We start from the raw sequence: 25,377 nt of genomic DNA on the forward strand, positions 1-25,377 counted from the left end.
AATAAATTTTTCTCTTTTTTTGAAACAATAAAAAGAACTTTTACATAAAAAAAATAAATAAAAATAAAAAACTAATAATTTTAGAAAAAATCATGAATTTTCACCCAATAATGGAAAAAATTTTATCTAAAGGGCTTCAATTTTACTATTTTTATGTGTAGATTATAGAAATAATTTAATAAACATGATAAGAAGTGGATATAGTGGACTTTTTGCTTAAGTTTTTTTTTTCAGTCGTTATAACTCTAAAAAAAAATAGGGGGTTCTCTTTATGTTCATTTTATAAAAATTTGGGTTCCTCGCGGATAAAGCAATAAATTTTAACTCATTTAAGTGAATTAAATGATTTAAATTCAATTAAAATGCAAAATTGTAAATACAATAAAAATATTGCGAATTGAAATAAAATTATGTTTCTTATATTTTTTTAGTAAAATATTTTTTACAAAATAAAATCGAACAAGTGCGAGTGTAACTTGCACTTGTCTGACTTTTTTGTTTTTATTTACGAAAGACATTTTATTTTATTTTTTTCTGAAATTTACTTACAAAATGTTTTTTCTTTGTAGATAGACTTTGTGTCAAAAGAATTGTACTAAAAGTAACAGAAAAAAAACACGCATATATTCTCTATACTTTGAAATAAATAAAAAAAAAAAAACGCGATTTAAAGAAGAAACAAAACATTTTTACATGTCACAATTAAACTAATTTGTTGTATTCTTATTTTAGAAAGTTATACTTTTCACTAATACTTTATATTTTAATCTCACAATTATTATTTTTTTTTTTCATTATCACGATCTTTCTTTCGACTGGTTTATTTATTTTTCATTTTTTTTCTTAAATCAGTTTCGTCATTATTATGAATTATTTTTTTTTTCTTCTGTGTCGAAAATTATTAAACATTACTATTATAACTATTATCTTAAATATATACAAATATTTAGAATATTTACAACCTTGGGTCCATAAAATCGAGTCTTGGTCTTTTTGCAACATGTGAAAATGGCGCTTTTCTCTCGGATAATTTCATATTTTTCATTTGATTCTCTAAGAATGGTGCATAATTTTGATTATCACCAGAAACACGAAATAATTCCAATACTGTTGATTTCATTGCTGGATCACAGAGCCATTTATGTTTTAATACTTGATCTATTGATAATCGTCGATTTGGATTTAATGTCATCATACATTTTATCTGCGCATCACAAGAGAAAATAATTAATTAAAATTAAGAGAATAAATTTTATAAAAAAAAAAAAGATATTTGAGAGAAAAAATTCTTACCAAATCTTTTGCTTTCTCATCAACATTCTCGAATCGTGATTGGGGAAAATTATATGCTCCTTGAGTGATTTGTTCGTAGAGACAAATTTTTGGATTATTATTGTTAAATGGCGTGAGTGCGCTAAGGCATGTGTAAAGAATTACACCCAAACTCCAAACATCAACTTTACATGTATAAGCGCCACGTCCGTGTGTTAATAAAATTTCAGGCGCCACATACATCATTGTGCCGCAAAATGTTTTCATCATTGTTTCAGCGTCGACAAATTTTGATAAACCAAAATCACTTACTTTCACCAATGTCACTTCTTTGTCGCACGCCAATAGAATATTTTCCGGCTTATGAAAAAAAAAAAAAAACAAATTTAAAACAACGAAAAAAAAAGAAATTTTCCTCTTCATTTTTTTTCCATTACTTTGGAATTTTTAATTTTAAACAATTTATTTATTAAATTACAAAAATAAAAATAAATTTTCTTTCTATATTTTAGTTTTCTTTTATTTCGAATATTATTTTAAAAAAATTAATTTATTTATTAAATTATATAAATAGAAATAAATTTTATCATTTTCCTTTTTCTATTTTTTCTATTTTACTTTGTTCAATATTTTTTTTTTTTTTTCCTTTAGAAAATAAAAATTAATTTCCGTTACTTTTTTTTTTTTTGAATAAAAAAGAAAATTTCGAAAATTAAAAACGAAAAAAATTGTAATTCACCTTTAAATCACGATGCGTTATTCCTTCGGAATGTAAATATTGTACGGCCAATGCAACTTGATAAAATATTAATTTTGCATTTCTGTTGGTTAAACCCGTTTGTGTTTGGCGAATTCTATCAAAAAGTTCACCACCTTCCATTAATTCAAGAACAATGTAGACTGAATTTATTGTATTGAAAACTTCTTCCGTTTTTATTATACACGGCTGAAAACAAAAAAATTAAATAAAAAAATTAATAATTCTCTATAATTTTTAGAAAATTGACAAAAAAAAAACAAACTTAAAAGCAAAAAATAAATTATAATAAAAACGAATTTTTTTCTCTTCTTTTCAAAAAAGAAAATAAATTTTATATATAATAATGATAATAAAAATAAATTAAATAGTAAATTTTCAAAAATATAAAAAAAAATAAATGAAATGAAACTCACGTGTCGTAATTTCTTCAAAATTTCCACTTCATTCAAAATTTTTTTGTCATCAATAAATCTATCCGCCTCACCATTTAAAGATGTTAGTCCTTTTTTTGAAAGTATTTTCATTGCAAATGTTTTGCATGACATTTTTGAAAATACTAATTTCACTTCGCCACAGGCGCCTGATCCCAATTTTCTTGATATTGCATATTTAAATTTAATTTCAGCCGGTAAATCATTGCCTTCATAGGCCTGAATATTCATAAATATATAAACTAGATTCAAACAAATGGAGAAAAAAATATTAACATTAAAATATTATTTTTTTTTTTAAATTAAATTTTAAATAAAAATCGAAAATAAAAAAAAAGATTTATAAACAATTTTTTTTTCACAATTAAATTTAAATCAAGTGTATTAATTTTTCTTTTTTATCTATTTTGTAAGTGAAAAAATATTTTTTTTTCTTCTGTATTTTTTTTTGTAAAAAAAAATATTTTATTTTTTGTAATTTCTATTTATTAATAGAATAATTTAATTTATTTATTTAATTTTTTTTCTATTTATTTATTTCGTTCTATTTTTTTTTTTTTTATTTGTAAGAAACAAAATTTTCGTTTTTTTTATTTTGTACAAAAAAATTATTTTGTTTTTGTATTTTGCAAGAAAAAAAAAACATTTTTTCTGCATTTTTGTAAAAAAAAAAATTAGTTTCTGTATTTTTTGTTAAAAAAAATAATTTTTTTTTTTTTATTTTGATAAGAAAAAAAATCTCTTTTTTTTTTGGTTTTTACCTGCAAACTTTGCCTGCGCAAGTGAAATAACATCGTGATTTTCAAGTATAACTCTATTTCCTTTACCAATTCTTCTTTTATTAACATAAGTTCCATTTTGCGACAAATCTTCAATATAAACAACAGTTATGTCCTCCAAATTATTTGAACTCTTTATTTTTTCTTTAGTTATTTTAAAATGTTGTTTACTGATGCAATCGGCAATTTTTTTATCTAATCCAAGTTCCATTACATTAATTTCACAAGTCACCGATCTTCCCAGTGTATAAGAATCTTTAGTTAATTCTGAAAAGACGAAAAAAAAATTTTTTTTTACAATTTTTTTAATTCATTAATAAATAAATAAATAAATAATTTAATAAATAATTATTAATTAATTAATAATAGACAATTCATAATATTGAAAAAAACTAATAGGTAATTAATTATTATTAATTAATAATTAATGAATTAATAACAAATAAACAAGCAATTAATTAGTAATTATTAATTAATTACTGTAAATAATTAATTACTTTTTTTTAAATAATAAAAGGGGGAAAAATTAATTTGATAACAAAAAAAAATATAGAAAATGAATTGAAATTAACAAAAATTTAAAAAAATTAAAATAATCGTATAAATAATTAATTAACAATAAAAATTAAAAGATAAAAATAAAAATAATTAATTATTAATAAAATTCAAAAGAGAAAAACGTATAAATAATTAATTATTCATAAAAAAATACAAAAATAAATGTATAAATAATTAATTATTAATAAAAATCCAAAAATAAACATATTAAATAATTAATTAATTTAAAAAATCGAGAAAAAAAAATTTTTATATTTCGCTGCAATCTCAAAAATATTAATTGAAAATATAAATCATTGACATTACTTCAAGTAATAATTCGTAAACATACTTTTTCTTCTCAATGTCAACATACTTTGTATTTGTTTTGATTTTATTATATTTTCCTTTAATTCAATATATTAGAAAAATTTTGCTAATTAAAATAATTTAAAAATCTAATTTTTGAAAATTTAATTTCCAAAAATTCTCTACATTTGTTTTTATTATTAATTTTTACAACTAATTTTTTATTTATATTAATTTTTAAACACAAATAATGTCACGAAACAAAATTTTTAAAAATTCAAAAAGAAAAAATTAATTAAAATTCCACTATTAAGAATTAAATATAAAATTATTATTATTATTATTATTATTGTAATTAATTAATTTGATCGTAAAAAAATGAAATAAAATTTTATATAAAATCCAAAAAAGATAGAAATTATAAGAAATTATTTTACAAAAATAAAACAAAACATGATATAATGAAAAATTAATGAATTTATATAAATAAATTTTATATAAAATCGTACCGACTGGAATAAATTTTGGTTTATTGGGACACAATCTTCCCCATGGTAATAAAGACATTGGAGAATCAGGAAAATCTTGTGATGAAAAAATATCCGCAACTTGTGTAGTTTGTGTATTTTGAGTTGTTCTTTGAGAGTCTGTTATATCTTGATTATTAGACATGATTTTTTTTTTTTTATACACGCACGATTAAATTGAAAACGAAAACACTTTCACACCGACAGAACAAAAAAAAAAAAAACTGTATGGCGTTATTCGCTCACACAAACAAAGAAACATTTAATCCATGATTTTCACAAATCAAACTCAAAATACATTTAAACTATTTTAATAAATTAATTATTATACAATAAACTTTCACATGAAATAATCATTGAATTGTCTGTTTTATTTAAAAAAAAAAAAAAATTGAATCAAAAAACGGGCGGTTAATCACAGACAAGGAAAACACGTGGGGAGGCGTCAGACAGGGTTGGGAAGGTAGAGTACCGAAATTATTAACTTTGTCCTGAATATTTGAATTTCTTTTTTAGTGGGAAGGAAAAGTATTTTTGTATTGCAAAAAAAATCTTTTTTGTAAAATTTTTTCTATATAATGTAAATAAATATAATCTAAAAATATTAATATTAAAAGAGGATAAGGAAATAAATTTGATAACATTTTTTTTTTTTTTTTTTTTTTACACGACTTTAGAGGTGAAACGTTCGAAATGTGACATGGATATTTTTTCGAAAAAGAAGAAAAAAATCTATAAAATATAATAATATTCTAATAAAAAACGATAAAAAAAATAAATAACTAAATACGAAAAATTGGTTTTCTTATACTTTGTAATTGTTATAATTGAATGTTTCTTTTTCACTAGTAAGTTGGCTATCTAGGTAGGAAACTACTTTTTCAATGACCAAACATATATATATATATTATAACCTTGTATAATTTTTATTTGTCTTCTGCTAGCTGTCTCTTTAAAATTTCTAATTGAAAAATAAATAATTCAAGTCACGTTTATCGTTAAATTATTTAATCAATATTGTTAATGACATTTTTTCGTGATTTTTTCCTTAATTTCTAAAAAAAAAATTATTTTTTTTTCCTCTTGTTTAGTTTAGTGACAAAACATTGAATTTTTATTTAAAAAAATTTATCAAAAAAAAAAAAAAAAAATTAAAATATCAGTTACTTTTTTTATGAGTCATGTTTTTTTTTCTTTCAAATAAAATGTTGAAAATCAATTTTCTTTTTTAGTTTTTAGATTTAAATAGACATTTAAAATGACAAGTTGTAAATTTTTTTTCATTTATGACGACGCAATGTTTTGATGAAAAAAAAAAAAAAAAAGAAAATAGAGGCAAATTATAAACAGCTTGAAAGCGAATTTTTTTTTTTTTTGATGTATGTGCACTTTTAAAATATGACTTATACCTTTTATCAAAAGACTCTTGTCTTAATTATTGTTTTTACTGGAGCATTTCACACACTATCAGTAAAGTGAGTATTTTTATATATTTAAAAATTTTCATAATTATTTGATATATAAGAAATAATTTTTAAAGCAAAATAATTAAAATAGTTCGAAAAATTTAAAATTTGTAACGAAAAATAAATTTTTCTATAAATATAATTTAGAAATTTTTTTTATTTTCGTAAATATTTGTAAAAAAAAAAAAAAAAAAAATTATAAACTAGATTTTTTTTTCAATAATAATTATTATAATTAGATATATTAATTATTTAAAATAATTTAAATAAATTAAAAAATAATCCTAATAATAAAAAAGTAATTAAATAAATTTTTAAATAAATATTTATTTAAATATTCGAAATAAAAAGATTTTAAAAAATAATTCTGCAAATTTTCTGATAGTTTATAATTATTAATTATTATTATTAATTATTTTAATTATTAAAAATAATTATAAAAAATAGTTAACTAATAATTAGTGAAAATAATTAGATTTATTAAAAATGATTAAATAAATAAATAAATAAAAATTAATATATTAATAAAATTTTTTAATTCAGAAATCAAAAAATTTAAAATATCTTCCGCAAAGCTAATAGTTTATAATTATTAATTATTTTAGTAAATAGTAATAATAATAATAATAATAATAATAATAATAATAATAATAATAATAATAATAATAATAATAATAATAATAATAATAATAATAATAATAATAATAATAATAATAATAATAATAATAATAATAATAATAATAATAATAATAATAATAATAATAATAATAATAATAATAGTAAATAGTTGATAATTAAAAATAAATTATAAAAAATAATTAAATTTATTACAAATAATTAAATAATTAAAAATAATTAAATTTATTACAAATGATTAAATAATTAAAAATAATTAAATAAATAAATATTTTATTAGTAAAATTTACTGAAATAATTTAGAAAAAAAAAAAAAATTCTTCCTCAGATTTGCTGATCGTTTAGACGCAACTGGAGAAGATGGACAAATTCGAAAATTTAATCATCCTTTTGTTGAGGCAACATTTATGTTTCTCGGCGAAAGTTTGTGTTTGATAGTTTACAAAATTATTTGTTGGTACCTCAACAGAAAATCGGTGAGAAATTTGCAAAATTTTTACTTTAATTTATATGCATTAAAAAAGAATTCTATTACGAAGTTAAAAATTTTTTAAATCCTATTATTATTTATTTAATAATTTAATAATTATCAGAATTTTAATCAAAAAAAAAGGAAATATTTATTCGAAAGAAATAAAAATAATTTTATTATTATTTAAAAAAAATAACATAATTTAATTATTATTTGAAAAAAAATAATAATTTAATTAATTACTATTTATTATGTATTAATTTAATTTATTATTAATTTGAAAGAAATAATATAATTTTATTAATAATTTATTTTATATAAAAAAATTTTATTTTCATATTATAAAAAAATTAATTAATTTAATTTGAAAAAGAAAAAACTATTTTCTATTAATTAAATAATTGGAAAATGATAATTAATTTTTTTTTTTTTGAAATTGAATAAAAAGATAATTTCAGTAATTTGAATAATAAAAAATGAATTATTATTTAATTAATTAATAATCAAATCAAGGATGGATCGATTGATACAAATCCATTGACAAGAGGAAATCGTGATGTAAATCCAATAATTTTAATGATACCAGCATTGTGTGATGTTATCGCAACATCATTAAGATACATTGGATTAACAATGACATATGCAAGTAGCTTTCAAATGTTACGTGGCGCTGTTATTGTATTCACTGGAATATTATCAATGGGATTTCTCGATAGAAAATTGGGTTATCGCGAATGGAGTGGAATATTTTTTGTTATTGTTGGTCTTGTAATTGTTGGTATCACTGATGTTCTCACTGAGGATCGTAGTATGGGTTCTAATTCAATTATTACCGGCGATTTACTTATTCTTTGCGCTCAGGTAATTGGCAAAAAAAAATAATAAAAAAAACTACTCTTAGGTATTGAAAAAAAAATCTGTTACAATAAAAAAAAAATATTTCTTAAATTATTTAATTTAAAATTAATTAAAATTATTTAATTAAATTAATGAATAAATATAATTTTTAAAAATGTGAAATAAATATATAAAATAAAAGAATATAAAAAAAAAAAAAATGAAAAAAAGTAAAGGGAATAAAATAATCAGAATAAAAAATTCATTAATAATTTTTCAATAACTAAGAGAATTTTTTTTTAGTAATTATTTTTTTTCGAATAATTCTAATTAAATGATTTTGTTTAGGTAATGACTGCAATACAAATGGTATATGAAGAAAAATTCGTTGGTGGTAATGACATTCCAGCGCTTCAGGCAATTGGTTGGGAAGGTAATTTATTTATTTTTATATTTTTTTTTCGCACTTGAAATAATTTTTTTTTCAGTAATTTTAAATATTTACTCTTTTAATTATTTTTTAAATTGAAAATTAAATAATTTTTCCATTTAAAAATGAACATTATTAAAGAAATTGATTTTTCAAAATTGAAATTTTTTTTTAATTTTTCCATTTAAAAATTTTCATTTTCAATTGTTTTTTTAAATTGAAATTGATTTTGTAAATTTGAAAATTAGTTTTAAATTCCATTTAGAAAATTAAAAATTTCTATTTATTAAAGACATTGAATTTTTAAATGGAAAATTATTTTATTTTTTTTTTAAACTAGGAAAATAAGAATTTTTTCTTTAAAAAATACTAAAAAATTTTTTTTTTTTTTAACAGGAGTATTTGGATTACTAGCACTTCTTCTTGTGATGATTCCTTTGAATTATATAAAAGTAGTTCCACCGTTTGCTGATAATTCGCGTGGAACTTTAGAGGCAACTATTGACGCTTTTGTACAAATTGGAAATTCTAGTCAACTTATAATTGCAATGATTGGTATGAAATTTTTTTCCCCCTTTTTCAATTTAAAAAATAGACAATGAAAAAAATAATTGATTATTGAAGAAAAAAGATTTTAAAAAAATAGTAGAAATTTAGAAAAATTTAAAAAGTAGAAAAAAAAATTCAAAAAGTAGTAAAAAAAAAACAGAAAATAATAAAAATACAAAATAAATATAAAAAAGTACAAAAAAATTAAAATAAATATAGAAAATTCGCAAAAAGTAAAAAAAAAAAATTCAAAAAGTAGTAAAATACAATAGAAAGTACAAAAAATTTAACTAAATACAGAAAATTCGAAAAATAGAAATAATTTATTTAAATACAGAAATTAGAGAAAAGAACAAAAAATAGGGGAAATTAATATTGATTTAATTTAAATAGAAAATTTAATTTTTCAGGAATAATGCTTACTATAGGACTATTCAATTTTTCTGGCTTAAGTGTTACAAAAGAAATAAGTGCAACGACACGAATGATTTTAAGCAGTATTTGCACAATTGTTATTTGGGCATTTTCATTAATTTTCCAATGGCAAGCTTTCCACTATTTGCAGGTAAATTATTTTTTACCTTTCGACAATAAAACGAATTTTTTTTCTTTTTAATTAATGCAACAATTTAATAATAATTTTAATGATAATAATAATAATAAATCTACCAAAAATATTTAAATTAAATAAATAAAATAATAGAATTCTTTATTAAAAACTAAATTAATTATTAAGTGAATTATAATTAAAATTATTAAATTAATTATTAAAATAAAAAAAATTTAATTTGTTAATTAATAATTATGAATTATTAAATTACAAAATTAAAAAAATTAATTAGAAATTCATAAAGTTAATTATTTATCTCAAATTATTAAATTGAAAAAAAAAGATAATTATATCAAACATTTATTTACAGCTGGTTGGATTTACTGTTCTCGTATTGGGAATGTGTTTCTACAATAATTTATTAATACCGACGCTGCTTATTCAAATTAGACGTCGACTGAATAGATCTAATAATGTGTCAAATGACGAAGAAAGAATTTTAAATGCAACTGATGACGATATAGAAGAAAAATCATTTTATTAATATTAATATAAATTCTATATAGTTAATTGAAAAAAATTATTATTTTTTTTTTTATTTATCGACAATTTGCAGTATGGTTGTGCATAAATTTTATTTCATAATTATATATATATATATATATATATATATATATAGTTTTATTATAATCCAAAGAAATAATTTAATATGTAGAATTTTTTTTTTTTTTTATACATTTATGATTTCAAATGAGAAACTTCCCTGGTGGAAGATATTTAAATATTTTATAAGTGCTCAAAACAACGAAATGCACAAAAATTATTTTATTTTTCTATTAATTATTATGCAAATGTTGTACTATTGACTTTTTTTAAGTGAAGAATTATTTTTTTCAAGCTTTATGACAAAATTATTCTCTCAAAAAAAAAGGGAAATATTATTTTACGCTCAGTATTTGCTGAAAGTATTTTCAAAAAATAATTTCTTAAAATAAAAATAAAAAAAATTTCCGTATAAATAATTAAACATTTTATAACTGATTTTTTCGTCGCGAAAATTAGAAAAAAAAATTTGACCTACGCTTATAAAAAAAATATTATTATTAATGCATTCGTAAAAAATGTATTTTTGCATTTTTTTTTTTTAAAGAAATTATTTTTCTTCAAAAATACAATTTTTCTCACCTCTTTTTTGTGGAATAATTTTTTGTTTTACAGACTTGAAAATTAAAACCTTCTCTTAATATCAGTAATGAAGAAATCTCGACTAAGGACATTGCCGGAAAATGCTCCCTAAGTATTAAAAAAAAAAGAATCTAGTTTTTATTATACAATGTAGACAGATATTTAATTACGAAAAAAAAAAAATTATCAGCGCAAAAAAAATAGTATATTTTTGTGACGTACAATTTTTATTATGTAAGAAAGAGCCTAATATGAATTCATTAAAATTATAAATATATCACTCATATGACACGTGACTTCTTCTTCTTCTTTTTTTAAATTTAATAATAATTACCAAATCTTTAATCCACTAGTGCAACAATTAAAACGTGATAACTTACAATTAACGAAAGAAAAGCAACAGATTAAATTTTTACAAAAAAACCCATTGAAATTATCAAAAAGCATATGTTCGCGGAATAAATTAATTTATGATTTTTAAAAATTGATTCCAATCCTTTTTCTTCAAAAAAAAAAAATCTTTTTATCAAATTTTTTTTAAGCTATTCTCATTCAAAAACAAAAATTATGGAAAATAAAACAAATCCTCTTTTTTTTTGGCAAAAAATTCATTTTTTTTTTTTTGTTCAATTATTATAGAAACTTTTCAATTTGCACAAGTTGAATAAATAAACGTCACCTTTTTGTCATAAAAAAAAAAAAAAAAAAAAAAAAATAAAAAATTGATCTGTGATTAAATTCCGAAATTCAACATATAAAGCATGTGCAAAATACTAAAATTTATGAACAGTGAATAACGATCGGAATTTATTAACATTCGAAAGTTTATTGAAATTTAAAAAAAGAAAACAATTTTTTTAAAAGGAATATTAGAGTTTTAAATTAGTAACTCGAAAAAGGTGTGATTTATAATTTATCATTTTTTATATATTTATTTAAAACAAATTTTTATTTCTATTAATTACAATAAATAAAACAATTTTTTTTATTAATTAATTTAAAACAAATTTTTATTTTTTATTAATAAATTAATTTCTGTTATTATTTAAAAACGTATAATTTTGTGGTAATACAATTATAAACATAATCTTAAATTTTTTGCTTCCTAGGTTTTAAAACAACAGGAAAAAAAATGGAAGCTGCAAATTTTATCAGCCCTCTTCAGGCAGTGCAAACGATTTCAATAATTAATTATTTAAATACACTCAGCGATTTTTTATTTGCCAGTAATTTTCTAAATGAAACAAATCAATATCAACCAATACCAATTGTTAATGCTTTGTATAATTACATTTTCGACGACTACGAAGAAGACAGAAGTAATATAATTGAACTAAATTTATTAACAAAGGAAAAAATGATTCCAATTGATTACAACAAATACAATTATTCCACCATCAACTATCATGAAAATCGAACGAAAATCATTAATGATCGAAAAATATATTTGGCACAAAAATTAATCGAAGGCACCGATTTGTATGGAGCTGAAGAAAACGAAATTCTCGATTCAATATTCGTTGACGCCTTATACAAACACATAATTAGTACTCTTGTTTTTGAAAAATTTACAAATATTTACGGATTTCTTGTTGAGATTGTTCGTAGTTCTGTAGATGTGAAAATTAATACTATGTATGATAAAATTAATTCCAAATTGTCCGAGGAAATATTTCTCACCGAAAATGGAAGAGAAATAAAATTAGAAGATTTGTCGGTTACAAAAATTGTGGGAGAATTTATAGTGCCTTTGCTTCCGAAACTGAAGAAAGAAATGAATTTAACGGCAGTCGATTATATTTACGCAGCAGCTGGATCGGGATTTTTGAATTCTGACAAAGAAAAAATATTAGCAGCTGTGGATTACAAAGAAATCGATGATTTTACTACTAATGATCAGTTTATTAATTATGTTACAACAGCACATGTTATTGAACAATCTGTAATTGGTGGTAAAATTGATAAATCAGCTTTGGGGATTTTTGGACTACCGGCACTACTTTATTACGTTTACAAAGAGAAAGAAATGCTTCGAACCCAAAGTACAGGACAAATAATTAATAATTCCACTTTAAGAATTGAAGCCTACAGAATGTTGTTCAGCTATCTTAATAAGACCTTTGCCCAAGTGGAACAAGCACGGAATAATGATTATAGATATCAATTTTATGCTGCTTTGTCAAATTTTAAAAATCGTACAACACTGGCCAGGGAGAACATTAGTAGTAAATGTTCCACGGTCAAGGACGAGGATTTGAAGCAAGAGGTTCTTAAATACAAAAATAATCCTGATGATTATCAATGTAATAATGAAAACGGGAAAAAATTAGAGGATGTTAATCGTCTTTATCAGGAACAGGTTAACAATATTGCTGGAAAATATTTGACTTATGAAAAGGAATCAATTAGGGAAGCTTTTGGTACAGATTTTATTAGATCCGTAGATGCTAATAAAGTAGAAATATCTAAGGGTTTTATTACCTCTACTGCTAATTTTATAAATTACCACGTATTTCAATGGGTGAAAGCTTCGGCCGATTTGTTCCAATTCAAATTTATGCATAGTGGAACAAAAATGTATTTTGCTGTTTTAAGGGAGGATAACGAAATTTTTCTAATGCAACAAAATGATGCTACTTGGAATTGTTCTAAAATTTCTAGGGGTGCTTCGTCTGATACTAATTCTGTAGATTTTGCTGGTTCTGCATTAGCTACTAATTCTGCAGATTTTTCTTGTTCTGCAACTGCTGCTGATTTTGCATCATCTACTAATTCTGCAGCTTCTGCAGATTTTGCATCATCTACTAATTCCCCTGCCTCTACTGGTTCTGTACCAAATACCGTAATCCATTGCAACCCCAATGCTTTTCGTAAAAAATTAGAAATGTCCAAATCCGAAGTGTTTCGAAGCAATAATTTTCCGTATGTTATGAAACGCAAGGATGAAAAGTTCGAGGTCTTTCTAAACCGAATCGCAGAAGAAAGAGCAAAGAATTTTAATAAAAGTCTCCAACAAGAGGGATACGATCCAACAAGAAAAGAATGGTGGAAAGATTTTGGATTATCACTGCTTCCGTTTTACACCTGTATTCATGGAATACGAACGAAAAATGTCGAGGAAGCTGTAATTGGCTGTTCACTCGATGCTCTATTTGCTCTGCCTCTAGTTGAGGAAATTGGCTATCTAGCCGAAAAATTAACAACAACAATCACTAGATCGATTATGTCTTCTACAGGAACGACATTTGGTTCCCTAACCCTAAAAATGACAATTCGAGAAACACTGGAGAAACTAGGTAGCGTTTTGGTAATTTCAGCAGAAGAATTGTCTACCTTCTTCAGTAGGGAAACATTCCAAAATCTCGGTCTGTCAGTACTCCGTTACGTCGATCCGGGTTTTGAACTTATTTACACGATTGGCAAAGGAGGATGGAGATCCATTATCACCACAATCAGTACTCTCAAAAAATATTCTCCTACTTTTGTTTCACTAGAAAAAACCTTAGCGGAAACCGAAATCAAATTATCGGATTCCTTGCTAAAAGTATCCAATCTCAACGAAAAGGAAGTCTACGTAAATTCTCTATCCGTAGCCAAAAAATCAGGTTACGGTTACCAATTCCTTCGGTTACCAAACAAACAAGTACAAATTAGACAAATTCGTGAATACGGAGACAAAATTCCAGTTGTAGTTGTTCACGAACCCAAAACAGGCGAAATTACCTACAGGGCAATAAACATGGATACTGGTCGAATAAAACCAAAAGTTCTACATCTTCAAAACCAAAATTTGCCAAAATCAGCATTATTAGTAAAAATTAAAATAAACAGTTTTCACGACCTACAAACATGTACAAATCCAAGATTCAAAAGATCTCCCACTAAATTATTATGTCTACGAAATATTCTCCGGAACAAACGTGACGCAATCGAAACAGCGGCTATGAATCTCCTTAATCAACAAACAATATCTGTAAAATTCGACGAAATTCGTTCAAAATTAAGAGAATTCATATTTCCCGATAATGGTGAATTACACATGAAATTTATCACCGATTGGAGTGATTTAATAAAATCCGGTAGAAAATCAGAATTACCCACATGGAGTAAAAAATACGAATTAGCTGATCCAACTCTCTTTGAAAAATTAAGATATTCAGATACTGTCGATAAAAAAGAATTTAAAATTCACGAAGCTTCGGAAAGATTAGCGGAAATTTTTCGCCTTCAAGAAAGATCATCGTCAATAATGACACATCAAGATTTTGATTTTATTCGACAATTATTCAACGAGGATAAAGCATATGAATCAGTGACATTACAGGATTATTTTGCAATTCGTGAATACATGGGTATGGGTTATAAACAAATTGGTTATAATACAAAAACGGCGAAAAAAATGCGCGGTGCACTTTATCGTTTAGCAATTCGTCAATCGGACGATCCTCTAGAAGAATTTTCGAAAATTTTATATCGTGGTGAAACACGATCACCTGAAATTGTGGAAAAATTATTTCTCACTGGCAAAAATGAAATAGAATTAAATCGTTTTACATCAACGTCAACTAATGAAGAAATTGCTCGTATGTTTCAATTTTTCGGTAATTCAAAGCATGTAAATATATTTTATGAAATTAAATTCAATGAACCATTTTTTAGAGCAAAAGTTATGAATGTTGTATTAAATACTGGTGAAGCAGAGACAATTCTTCTTCCAGGTAGTAAATTTCACATTGATGATGTGAATAAAGTTTTGATGAATGGAAAAGAGGTATTTAAAGTGAAAATGACTTTTAAACATAATGCACTGACAAAGCACGAATGGTATATTCGAATTATGAATGAATTGGAAAAATTGAAAAAAAATGATGACATTCCCTATGATAGTGATCCGTCATAATTTTTGAAAATTAGAATGAAAATTGAAATAAAAATTTAGAAAAAAATACTCAAAAAAAAAAAAAAAAAAAAAATACATGACTTTATTTAAAATTAGCATAAGTAATCTTTTGTACAAAAGTTTCATTTTAATTTTAATTATAATAGAAAATTATCATTGTTAATACAAGTGAATAAATAAGTGAAAAAATATCTTCAAAAAAAGTAATTTTCATTATTTAGAATAATTTTTTTCCACATACAACTTGAAAGTAATATTTTTTTAAAAAAAAATCGGGAATATAAAAATCAAATTTCTTTTTTGAAAACTTCTTTCTATATTTTTAGTTACATACAATTTTTGTCTGTTAAAATTAAATATAATACAAACAGAATAAATTATAATATATCTCATTTATAACATATGCCTTTTTTTTATTAATTCATTGTTTACAAATCTTTACAGTTTGATATAAAAAGAAATAAACATGACATCTCTTTATTAAAAATTGGCAGTTTTTTTTCTTATTATCATTCAAAAAAAAAAAAAAAAAAAAAAAAAATCAATCGTTTTTTGCAAAATTCTTTCTTTATACAATTTGTCAATTATAGAAACTTTTGAATTGCAAATACTTGAACAAATATACGTCACTTTTTGTAAAAACAAAAAATAATATTGAACTGTTACATTCGGTAATTTGGCATATAAAGGAATGCAGAATCACAAAAATTGATGAGAATTAAATTTAATTAGCGGTATTAACAGTTTTGATTTTCGAAACAAAACCAAAAAAGAAATTTCAAAATTTTTGAATTAGAAACACGAAAGGTAGGATATAATAACAAAAATAATAATTTTAATAATAATAAAATAAAAAATAATAAAAACAATACAGTTATGTTTAAATAAAAATTAAAGAAAGCATTTTTCCAGCAGGTATTAACAGAAACAAGGAAAAAAAATGGAAGCTGCAAATTTCACCAGTCCTCTTCAGGCAGTGCAAACGATTTCAATATTTAGTTATTTAAATACAATCAGCGATTATTTATTCATTAGAAATTTTTTAAGTGAATCAAATCAAAATCAACCAATACCAATTGTTAATGCTCTATATAATTACATTTTCGACGACTACGAAGAAGATAGAAGTAAATTCATTGAACTAAATTTATTAACAACGCAAAAAATGATTCCAATAGATTACAATAAATACAATTATTCTACCATCGAATATCATGAAAATCGTACCAAAATTATCAATGAACGAAAAATAGATTTAGCAAGAAAATTAATCGAAGGCACCGATTTGTATGGTGCGAAAGAAAATGAAATTCTTGATGAGGCATTCATTGATTCTTTATACAAACACATAATTACCAATCTTGTTTTTAAGAGTTATACAAATATTTACGGATTTCTTGTAGAGATTGTTCGTAATTCTAAAGATATAAAAATAAACAATTTGTATGAGAAAATTATTTTCAAATTGTCGGAGGAAATATTTCTCACCGAAAATGGAAGAGAAACAAAATTAGAAGATTTGTCGGTTTCAAAAATTGTGGAAGAATTTATAGTGCCTTTGCTTCCGAAACCAAAGAAAGAAATGAATTTAACGGCAGTGGATTATATTTACGCAGCTGCTGGATCAGTGTTTTTGAATTCTGATAAAGAAAAAGTGTTGCTAACATCTGTGGATTTGGTAGAAATCGATTTTACTACTGATGATCAGTTTATTAATTATGTTACAACAGCACATGTTATTGAACAATCTGTAATTGGTGGTAAAATTGATAAATCAGCTTTGGGGATTTTTGGACTACCGGCACTACTTTATTACGTTTACAAAGAGAAAGAAATGCTTCGAACCCAAAGTACAGGACAAATAATTAATAATTCCACTTTAAGAATTGAAGCCTACAGAATGTTGTTCAGCTATCTTAATAAGACCTTTGCCCAAGTGGAACAAGCACGGAATAATGATTATAGATATCAATTTTATGCTGCTTTGTCAAATTTTAAAAATCGTACAACACTGGCCAGGGAGAACATTAGGAGCAAATGTTCCACGGTCAAGGACGAGGATTTCGAGCAAGAGGTTCTTAAATACAAAAATAATCCTGATGATTATCAATGTAATAATGAAAACGGGAAAAAATTAGAGGATGTTAATCTTCTTTATCAGGAACAGGTTAACAATATTGCTGGAAAATATTTGACTTATGAAAAGGAATCAATTAGGGAAGCTTTTGGTACAGATTTTATTAGATCCGTAGATGCTAATAAAGTAGAAATATCTAAGGGTTTTATTACCTCTACTGCTAATTTTATAAATTACCACGTATTTCAATGGGTGAAAGCTTCGGCCGATTTGTTCCAATTCAAATTTATGCATAGTGGAACAAAAATGTATTTTGCTGTTTTAAGGGAGGATAACGAAATTTTGTTAATGCAACAAAATGATGCTACTTCGAATTGTTCTAAAATTTTTAGGGGTGCTTCGTCTGATAGTAATTCTGTAGATTCTGCTGGTTCTGCATTAGCTGCTAATACTGCAGATTTTTCTGGTCCTGCAACTGCTGTTGATTTTGCATCATCTACTAATTCTGCAACTTCTGCAGATTTTGCATCATCTACTAATTCCCCTGCCTCTACTGGTTCTGTACCAAATACCGTAATCCATTGCAACCCTGATGCTTTTCGTGAAAAATTAGAAATGTCCAAATCCGAAGTGTTTCAAAGCAATAATTTTCCGTATGTTATGAAACGCAAGGATGAAAAGTTCGAAGTCTTTCTAAACCGAATCGCAGAAGAAAGAGCAAAGAATTTTAATAAAAGTCTCCAACAAGAGGGATACGATCAAACAAGAAAAGAATGGTGGAAAGATTTTGGATTATCACTGCTTCCGTTCTACACCTGTATTCATGGAATACGAACGAAAAATGTCGAGGAAGCTGTAATTGGCTGTTCACTCGATGCTCTATTTGCTCTGCCTCTAGTTGAGGAAATTGGCTATCTAGCCGAAAAATTAACAACAACAATCACTAGATCGATTTTGTCTTCTGTAGGAACGACATTTGGTACCCTAACCCTAAAAATGACAATACGAGAAACATTGGAAAAATTGGGTAGCGTTTTGCTAATCCAAGCAGCAGAATTGTCTACCTTCTTCAGTAGGGAAACATTTCAAAATGTCGGTCTGTCAGTACTCCGTTACGTCGATCCGGGTTTTGAACTTATTTACACGATTGGCAAAGGAGGATGGAGATCCATTATCACCACAATCAGTACTCTCAAAAAATATTCTCCTACTTTTGTTTCGCTAGAAAAAACCTTAGCGGAAACCGAAATCAAATTATCGGATTCCTTGCTAAAAGTATCTAATCTCAACGAAAAGGAAGTCTACGTAAATTCTCTATCCGTAGCCAAAAAATCAGGTTACGGTTACCAATTCCTTCGGTTACCAAACAAACAAGTACAAATTAGACAAATTCGTGAATACGGAGACAAAATTCCAGTTGTAGTTGTTCACGAACCCAAAACAGGCGAAATTACCTACAGGGCAATAAACATGGATACTGGTCGAATAAAACCAAAATTTCTACATCTTCAAAACCAAAATTTGCCAAAATCAGCTTCGTCAGGCAAAGTTAGTATAAAAAGTTTTCACAACGTTGAGAAATGTTTAATTTCAAGGTTTCGACGATCTCCCTTCAAATTTTTCTGTCTACGAAATATTCTTCGGGACACACGTCGAGTTGCTGAAAGAATAGCTGTTGATTATACCCGACAAAATACACTCCTATCATCAGACACAGTTCATTCCACATTACGAAAATTTGCCTTTCCCGAAAATGGCGAATTCCAAATGAACTTCGTCAAAGACTGGAGTAATTTACAAAAATCCGGAAGAACAGAATTACCCCTTTGGAGCAAAAAATATGAATTAGCAGATCCTGCTCTATTTGAAAAATTAAGATACTCAGATACTGTGGATAAAAAAGAAATTACAACCATTGAAGTAGTAAAAAGATTATCATCACTTTATCCCGAAGAAATTGAGTCAATATCAAAGGAAGCGAATTTTATCAGTAAATTATACAACGCCGACAGAGCATACGAATCAGTGTCAATTGAGGATTACTACGCAATTCGTGAATACATGGGTTCTGGATATCGTTATATTGGCTATAATACAGTTGCAGCTAGACAAATGCAAGGAGCATTTTATCGTTTAGCAATCCGTCAATCCGACGATCCTATAGAAGAATTTGATAAAATTTTATATCGTGGTGAAACTAGAACACCTGAAATGATTGAAAAATTATTTTTCACAGGTAAAAAGGAAATAGAATTAAATCGTTTTACTTCAACTTCGGATAATAAATATATTGCGTATATGTTTCAATTTCACGGTAATAATGAAGATGGTATGAATGTTTTTTATGAAATAAAATTTTCACAACCATTTTTAAGGGCAAAAATTATGAATGTTGTACGTAATGCAGGTGAAGGAGAAACGGTTCTTCTTCCAGGTAGTAAATTTCACATTGACGATGTAAAAATTGTTTCCCTTGATGGAAGAGGATCAGTTGAAGTGAAAATGTCTTTTCAACATGATGCATTTGAAAAGCACGAATGGTATATTAAAATTATGAATGAATTGGAAAAATTGAAAAAAAACGGTGTCACTTCCTATGAAACTGATCCAATTCATTTGTGGAATTCGTAAAATTTTTAATTGAAAAATATTTTTTTATGATAGTTTAACTAAAGATTTCATAATACTCGTTTTACATATTTATAAATTGATATCTATAATAGTCAATTTATTATTCATATTTGTTTCGAGATTACATATATTTAATACTTTATATAATCATTAAAATTTATAGAACACGTTTTTGAATAAAATTATATCTAGTAGAAAAAAGAAATTGTATATTAAGATTTATGATGTGGAAAGAAGTCATTTAATAAAGAAATTATGGAACATTATTAGTGAATGTGATTACTTTTAATTAGATACCTTTTTAAGACAACTTGAACAAATATTTGATACTTTTTGTGTTAAAAAAAAATTAGAACATTAATTAAAATTTTGTATATAAAGCACGTGCAGAACCTAAAAAAAAATTAAAGCGAATCAGCATTGGTAAACTACGATTTTAATTTTAAAAATTATGAAATGACATAACTTAACAATTAAAAGGTAAGATTTATATCGTAAATAATTAAAAATTTATTTTCTTTATTAATTAATAATATAGACATATAATAAATTCATAATATAAATAGAAATAGAATAAAATAAAAGAAAGATAAAAATTAAAAGTAGAAAAGTAATAGAAAGGTAAAAATTTTTTTTCAACAGGTAAAGGAACAGTGATTAAAAATGAGATCTGGAAATTTTACCAGCCCTCTTGAGGCAGTGCAAACGATTTCAATAATTAGCTATCTAAATACTCTCAGCGATTTTTTATTTATCAGTAATTTTTTAAATGAAACAGATCAAAATCAACCAATACCAGTGGTTAATGCTTTCTTTAATTATTTATTCGACGACTACGAAGAGGATAGAAGTGAATTTATTGAACTTAATTTTATAACAAAACAACGAAATGTAATTCCAAGGAATTATAAAAATTACAATTATTCCACCATTGACTATCATGAAAATCGTACCAAAATTATCAATGAACGAAAAATACATTTGGCAGGAATATTAATCGAAGGCACCGATTTGTATGGTGGGAAAGAAAACGAAATTCTTGATCCTACATTCGTTGATGCTTTATACAGACATTTAATTAGCTCTCTTGTTTTTGAAAAGTATACAAATATTTACGGATTTCTTGTAGAGATTGTTCGCAGTTCTGTAGATGTAAAAATAAATACTATGTATGAGAAAATTAATTTCAAATTGTCCGAGGAAATATTTCTCACCGAAAATGGAAGGGAAACAAAATTAGAAGATTTGTCAGTTTCAAAAATTGTGGGAGAATTTATAGTTCCTTTGCTTCCAAAATCGAGGAAAGAAATGAGTTTAACGTCTTTGGATTATATTTACGCAGCGGCTGGATCAGTATTTCTTTACACAACCAAAGGAAATATATTTTTAGCATCAAGGGATTTAGGTTTAAGAAATAGTACTGATCAGTTTAGTAATTATGCAGTAATTTCACATGCTATTGAACAATCGGTAATTAGTGGTGGAATTGATAAATCCGCTTTGGGGATTTTTGGACTACCGGCACTACTTTATTACGTTTACAAAGAGAAAGAAATGCTTCGAACCCAAAGTACAGGACAAATAATTAATAATTCCACTTTAAGAATCGAAGCCTACAGAATGTTGTTCAGCTACCTTAATCAGACCTTTGCCCATGTGGAACAAGCACAGAAAAATGATTACCGATATCAGTTTTATGCTGCTTTGTCAAATTTTAAAAATCGTACAACACTGGCCAGGGAGAACATTAGGAGCAAATGTTCCACGGTCAAGGACGAGGATTTGGAGCAAGAGGTACTTAAATACAAAAATAATCCTAATGATTATCAATGTAATACTGGAAACGGGAAAAAATTGGAGGATATTAATCTTCTTTATCAGGAACAGGTTAATAGTCTAACAAATAAATACATTGTTTATGAAACCGAATCAATTAGGGAAGCTATTGGTGCGGATTTTATTAAATCCGTAGATGCTAACAAGGTGAAAATATCTAAAGGTTTGTTTACCTATATTTACGATATCAGAGACGCTCGACAATTTCAGTGGGTAAAAGATTCAGCCGATTTGTTTAGGTTCGAGTTTATCGACAATGGAACATCATTGTACTTTGCTGTTTTAAGGGACAACAACGAAATTTTGGTAATGCTTCAAAATGATGCTATATCGAATTGTTCTACAATTTCTAGTAGAGCTTCGTTTGCTACTAATTATGCAGCATCTACGGATTTAGCATCATCTGTTAATTCTTTTGCTTCTGCTGATTTTGCATCATCTGCTAATTTTTCTACTTCTACTGGTTCTGTACCAAACACTGTAATCTATTGCAACCCCGATGCATTTCGTGAAAAATTAGAAATGTCCAAATACCAAAAGTTTCGAAATAATTATTTCCCGCATGTTAAGAAACACAAAGATGAGAAATTTGAAGTATTCCTAAAACGAATAGCAGAGGAAAGAGCGTCGGATTTCAAAGAAAACCTCGCACATGAGGGATACGATCAAACAAACAGTGAATGGTGGAAAGATTTTGGATTATCACTTATTCCGTTTTACACCTGCATTCAAGGAATACGAACAAATCATTTGCAGGAAGCGGAATTTGCTTGCACGGTTGATGCTCTATTTGCCCTGCCTCTAATCGGTGAAATCGGATACCTAGCCGAAAAATTGACAACAACAATCAGTAGATCGATTCTGTCTTCTGTAGGAACGACATTTGGTTCCTTAACCCTAAGAATGACAATTCGGGAAACATTGGAGAAATTAGGAAGTGTTTTGGTGACCGAAGCAGCAGAATTGTCTACCTTCTTCAGTAGGGAAACATTCCAAAATCTCGGTCTGGCAGTATTCCGCTATATTGATCCTGGATTTGAACTTATTTACTCAATCGGCAAAGGTGGATTAAAGTCCCTTGTCAAAATAACCAATGCCTTGAAAAAATATTCCCATTCTTTTGAATCGCTAAAAAAAATACTACTGGAAACCAAAGCAAAAGTATCCGATTCCTTGCTAAAAATATCTAGTCTCAACAATAAGAACGTCTACGTTAATACTTTATCCCTAGAGAAAAAATCAGGCTATGGTTATCGGTTTTTACAACTACCAAACGAGAATATTGTTCAAATTAGAAAAGTACAGGAGTATGAAGCAGATATTCCCCTTGTTATTCGCCAAACTGGAACAGGCAAAATTAACTACCGGGCAGTAAACATCGATACTGGACGGGTAAAACCAAAAATTCTCCATCTTCAAGACGAGAATTCTCTAAAACCAGCTTCTTCTGTCAAAATTAGAATTAACAGTTTTCATGACACTGAAATATGTACAAATAGAAGATTCAAAAGATCTCCCATTAATTTTCAATGTCTAAGAAATATTCTTCGGAGTAAACGTCAAACTATTGAGAGAGTTGCTACAGAATTCGCCCAAGAAGAAAAATACTCTCTTTCCAACGAGGAAATTCGTTCTAAATTACGAAAATTCATTTTCCCGGACAGTGGTGAATTGCATATTAATTTCGTCAAAGACTGGGGTGATTTAATAAAATCCGGCAGAAATACAGAATTACCCTCTTGGAGCAAAAAATACGAATTAGCCGATCCCACTCTTTTGGAAAAATTAAGATATTCCGATACTGTGGATAAAAAAGAAATTACAGCCACTGAAATTGGTGAAAGATTATCGGCAATTTATCCCGAACGATCGTATTCTTTCACGAGAGATGCTGATTTTTTTAAAATACTATACACAGAATCCAAAGCATACGAATCGGTGACTGTTGAAGACTATAATGCACTTCGTGATTACGTGGGCTATGGTTACGATGAAATTGGATTAAATTCACAAGCGGCAAAACAAATGCGAGGAGCTTTTTACCGTTTGGCAATAAGACAATCGGATGATCCTATCGAAGAATATGCAATGACATTATATCGCGGTGAAACAAGATCACCGGAAATTGTGGAAAAATTGTTTTTTTCCGGCAATGATGAAATAGAATTAAATCGATTTACTTCAACGACGACAAAACGTGAAATTGCACATCAATTTCAAATTCCCAGACGTAGGGGAAAAATAAGTATTCTTTATGAAATGAAATTTTCCGAGCCATTTATGCGAGCAAAAATGACACGTGTTATGCAAAGTGAAGCCGAAGATGAGACGGTTCTTTTGCCGGGTAGTAAATTTCACATTGATAATGTGAAAAAAGTTTCTGTATACGGAAAAGAGGGATTGGAAGTGCAAATGACTTTTAAGCATCAAACACTTAAAAAACACGAATGGTACATTAAGATTATGAATGAATTGGAGAAATTGAAGACAAATGAAGATATTCCCTATGACACTGATCCGAGTTAATAAATAGATTTTAATAACTAGGGGAATTTTTTAAAGTAATTTCGAAATAATTTGTTTAATCTTCTATATTTAAATTCTAAAAAAAATTCTCGATGGCATTAGCATAGGTACACAACTTGTGTCAATAATAGACAATTTTTTTTATTCAAATTTGTAAAACAGTTAATAGATTAGTTTAATTTTAAGTACAATTCAATAAATTATCATTTCTAACATATTCTGAATAAATTAATTTCCCTAAATTGTATTGAAAAAGAAAATTTAAATATTAAGATTTTAAATCTAATGACAATGAACTTTAGAGATTTAAGATGATTTACATTAAGAAAGAGACCCTTGAATTATTGAAATAAAAATTTCACGAAAAGTTCATTCAACCTTTAGCTATTTTTGTATAAATTGATAGATTACTGGCAATTTTTCGGTTAATCGAATAGTGTTCATCAAATTTGTATTTATAAATAAGAAATTACTTTCTATAGTTTGATTTGTAATGTAATTACAAACTATTTAATCAGATTTCGAAACTAAAAAATTACAAAGAAACAGATTTTGAAACCAAATATTCTACAAAATGGAAATGAGTAATTTTACCAGTCCAATGCAAGCAGTGCAAATGATTTCAATGTTCAGTTATCTTAACACTTTGAACGATTTTCTGTTAACT

General features: G+C 25.6%; 5 protein-coding genes across 6 annotated transcripts; 4 read left to right on the top strand and 1 right to left on the bottom strand.

Annotated features, from left to right (window-relative positions):
* Positions 1–397: 397 nt before the first annotated feature.
* LOC127277477 (ovarian-specific serine/threonine-protein kinase Lok-like) lies at positions 398–5,075 on the bottom strand. Its single transcript, XM_051298637.1, has 6 exons — positions 4,598–5,075; positions 3,225–3,509; positions 2,446–2,705; positions 2,012–2,218; positions 1,294–1,632; positions 398–1,204 (listed from the first exon to the last, which is right to left on the bottom strand). The coding sequence occupies exons 1-6, from the start codon at positions 4,758–4,760 to the stop codon at positions 956–958; spliced, it is 1,503 nt and encodes a 500-aa protein (XP_051154594.1). The 5' UTR covers positions 4,761–5,075; the 3' UTR covers positions 398–955.
* Positions 5,076–5,567: 492 nt separating this feature from the next.
* Positions 5,568–11,036, top strand: LOC127277479 (solute carrier family 35 member F6-like). Its single transcript, XM_051298639.1, has 7 exons — positions 5,568–6,090; positions 7,046–7,193; positions 7,703–8,050; positions 8,375–8,459; positions 8,853–9,011; positions 9,416–9,570; positions 9,926–11,036. Exons 1-7 carry the CDS (start codon positions 6,014–6,016, stop codon positions 10,097–10,099), a joined length of 1,146 nt encoding a protein of 381 aa, XP_051154596.1. The 5' UTR covers positions 5,568–6,013; the 3' UTR covers positions 10,100–11,036.
* Positions 11,037–11,534: 498 nt separating this feature from the next.
* LOC127277480 (uncharacterized) lies at positions 11,535–15,807 on the top strand. The gene is made up of 2 exons (XM_051298640.1): positions 11,535–11,639; positions 11,850–15,807. The coding sequence occupies exon 2, from the start codon at positions 11,873–11,875 to the stop codon at positions 15,638–15,640; it is 3,768 nt and encodes a 1,255-aa protein (XP_051154597.1). The 5' UTR covers positions 11,535–11,639; positions 11,850–11,872; the 3' UTR covers positions 15,641–15,807.
* Positions 15,808–16,360: 553 nt separating this feature from the next.
* LOC127277481 (uncharacterized) lies at positions 16,361–20,614 on the top strand. 2 transcript variants are annotated; one of them, XM_051298642.1, is made up of 2 exons: positions 16,361–16,447; positions 16,556–20,614. In XM_051298642.1, the coding sequence occupies exon 2, from the start codon at positions 16,581–16,583 to the stop codon at positions 20,346–20,348; it is 3,768 nt and encodes a 1,255-aa protein (XP_051154599.1). In that variant the 5' UTR covers positions 16,361–16,447; positions 16,556–16,580; the 3' UTR covers positions 20,349–20,614. The 2 variants fall into 2 exon arrangements, with proteins under 2 accessions (XP_051154599.1, XP_051154598.1); XM_051298641.1 differs by having other exon boundaries at positions 16,363–16,447; positions 16,553–20,614.
* An 89-nt stretch (positions 20,615–20,703) lies between these two features.
* On the top strand, positions 20,704–24,927 carry LOC127277482 (uncharacterized). The gene is made up of 2 exons (XM_051298643.1): positions 20,704–20,828; positions 20,991–24,927. The coding sequence occupies exon 2, from the start codon at positions 21,012–21,014 to the stop codon at positions 24,708–24,710; it is 3,699 nt and encodes a 1,232-aa protein (XP_051154600.1). The 5' UTR covers positions 20,704–20,828; positions 20,991–21,011; the 3' UTR covers positions 24,711–24,927.
* Positions 24,928–25,377: the final 450 nt, after the last annotated feature.

This window comes from Leptopilina boulardi, unplaced genomic scaffold, assembly GCF_019393585.1.
Source record: "Leptopilina boulardi isolate dan_hultmark-lab unplaced genomic scaffold, ZJU_Lbou_2.1 LbouV2_169, whole genome shotgun sequence".
In the NCBI taxonomy this organism is placed as follows: domain Eukaryota; kingdom Metazoa; phylum Arthropoda; class Insecta; order Hymenoptera; family Figitidae; genus Leptopilina; species Leptopilina boulardi.

Bases quoted from the DNA above. Each gene is read 5' to 3' on its own strand.
- LOC127277480 (XM_051298640.1), top strand. From the start codon at position 11,873: ATGGAAGCTGCAAATTTTATCAGCCCTCTTCAGGCAGTGCAAACGATT.
- LOC127277477 (XM_051298637.1), bottom strand. From the start codon at position 4,760: ATGTCTAATAATCAAGATATAACAGACTCTCAAAGAACAACTCAAAAT. The intron at 2,219-2,445 runs GTGAGTTTCATT...TTTTGTTTTCAG, and splicing joins TTTTGAAGAAATTACGACAC to CCGTGTATAATAAAAACGGA. The intron at 1,633-2,011 runs GTGAATTACAAT...TTTTTTCATAAG, and splicing joins TAACGCATCGTGATTTAAAG to CCGGAAAATATTCTATTGGC.
- LOC127277479 (XM_051298639.1), top strand. From the start codon at position 6,014: ATGACTTATACCTTTTATCAAAAGACTCTTGTCTTAATTATTGTTTTT. The intron at 8,460-8,852 runs GTAATTTATTTA...TTTTTTTAACAG, and splicing joins TCAGGCAATTGGTTGGGAAG to GAGTATTTGGATTACTAGCA. The intron at 9,012-9,415 runs GTATGAAATTTT...TTAATTTTTCAG, and splicing joins ACTTATAATTGCAATGATTG to GAATAATGCTTACTATAGGA.
- LOC127277482 (XM_051298643.1), top strand. From the start codon at position 21,012: ATGAGATCTGGAAATTTTACCAGCCCTCTTGAGGCAGTGCAAACGATT.
- LOC127277481 (XM_051298642.1), top strand. From the start codon at position 16,581: ATGGAAGCTGCAAATTTCACCAGTCCTCTTCAGGCAGTGCAAACGATT.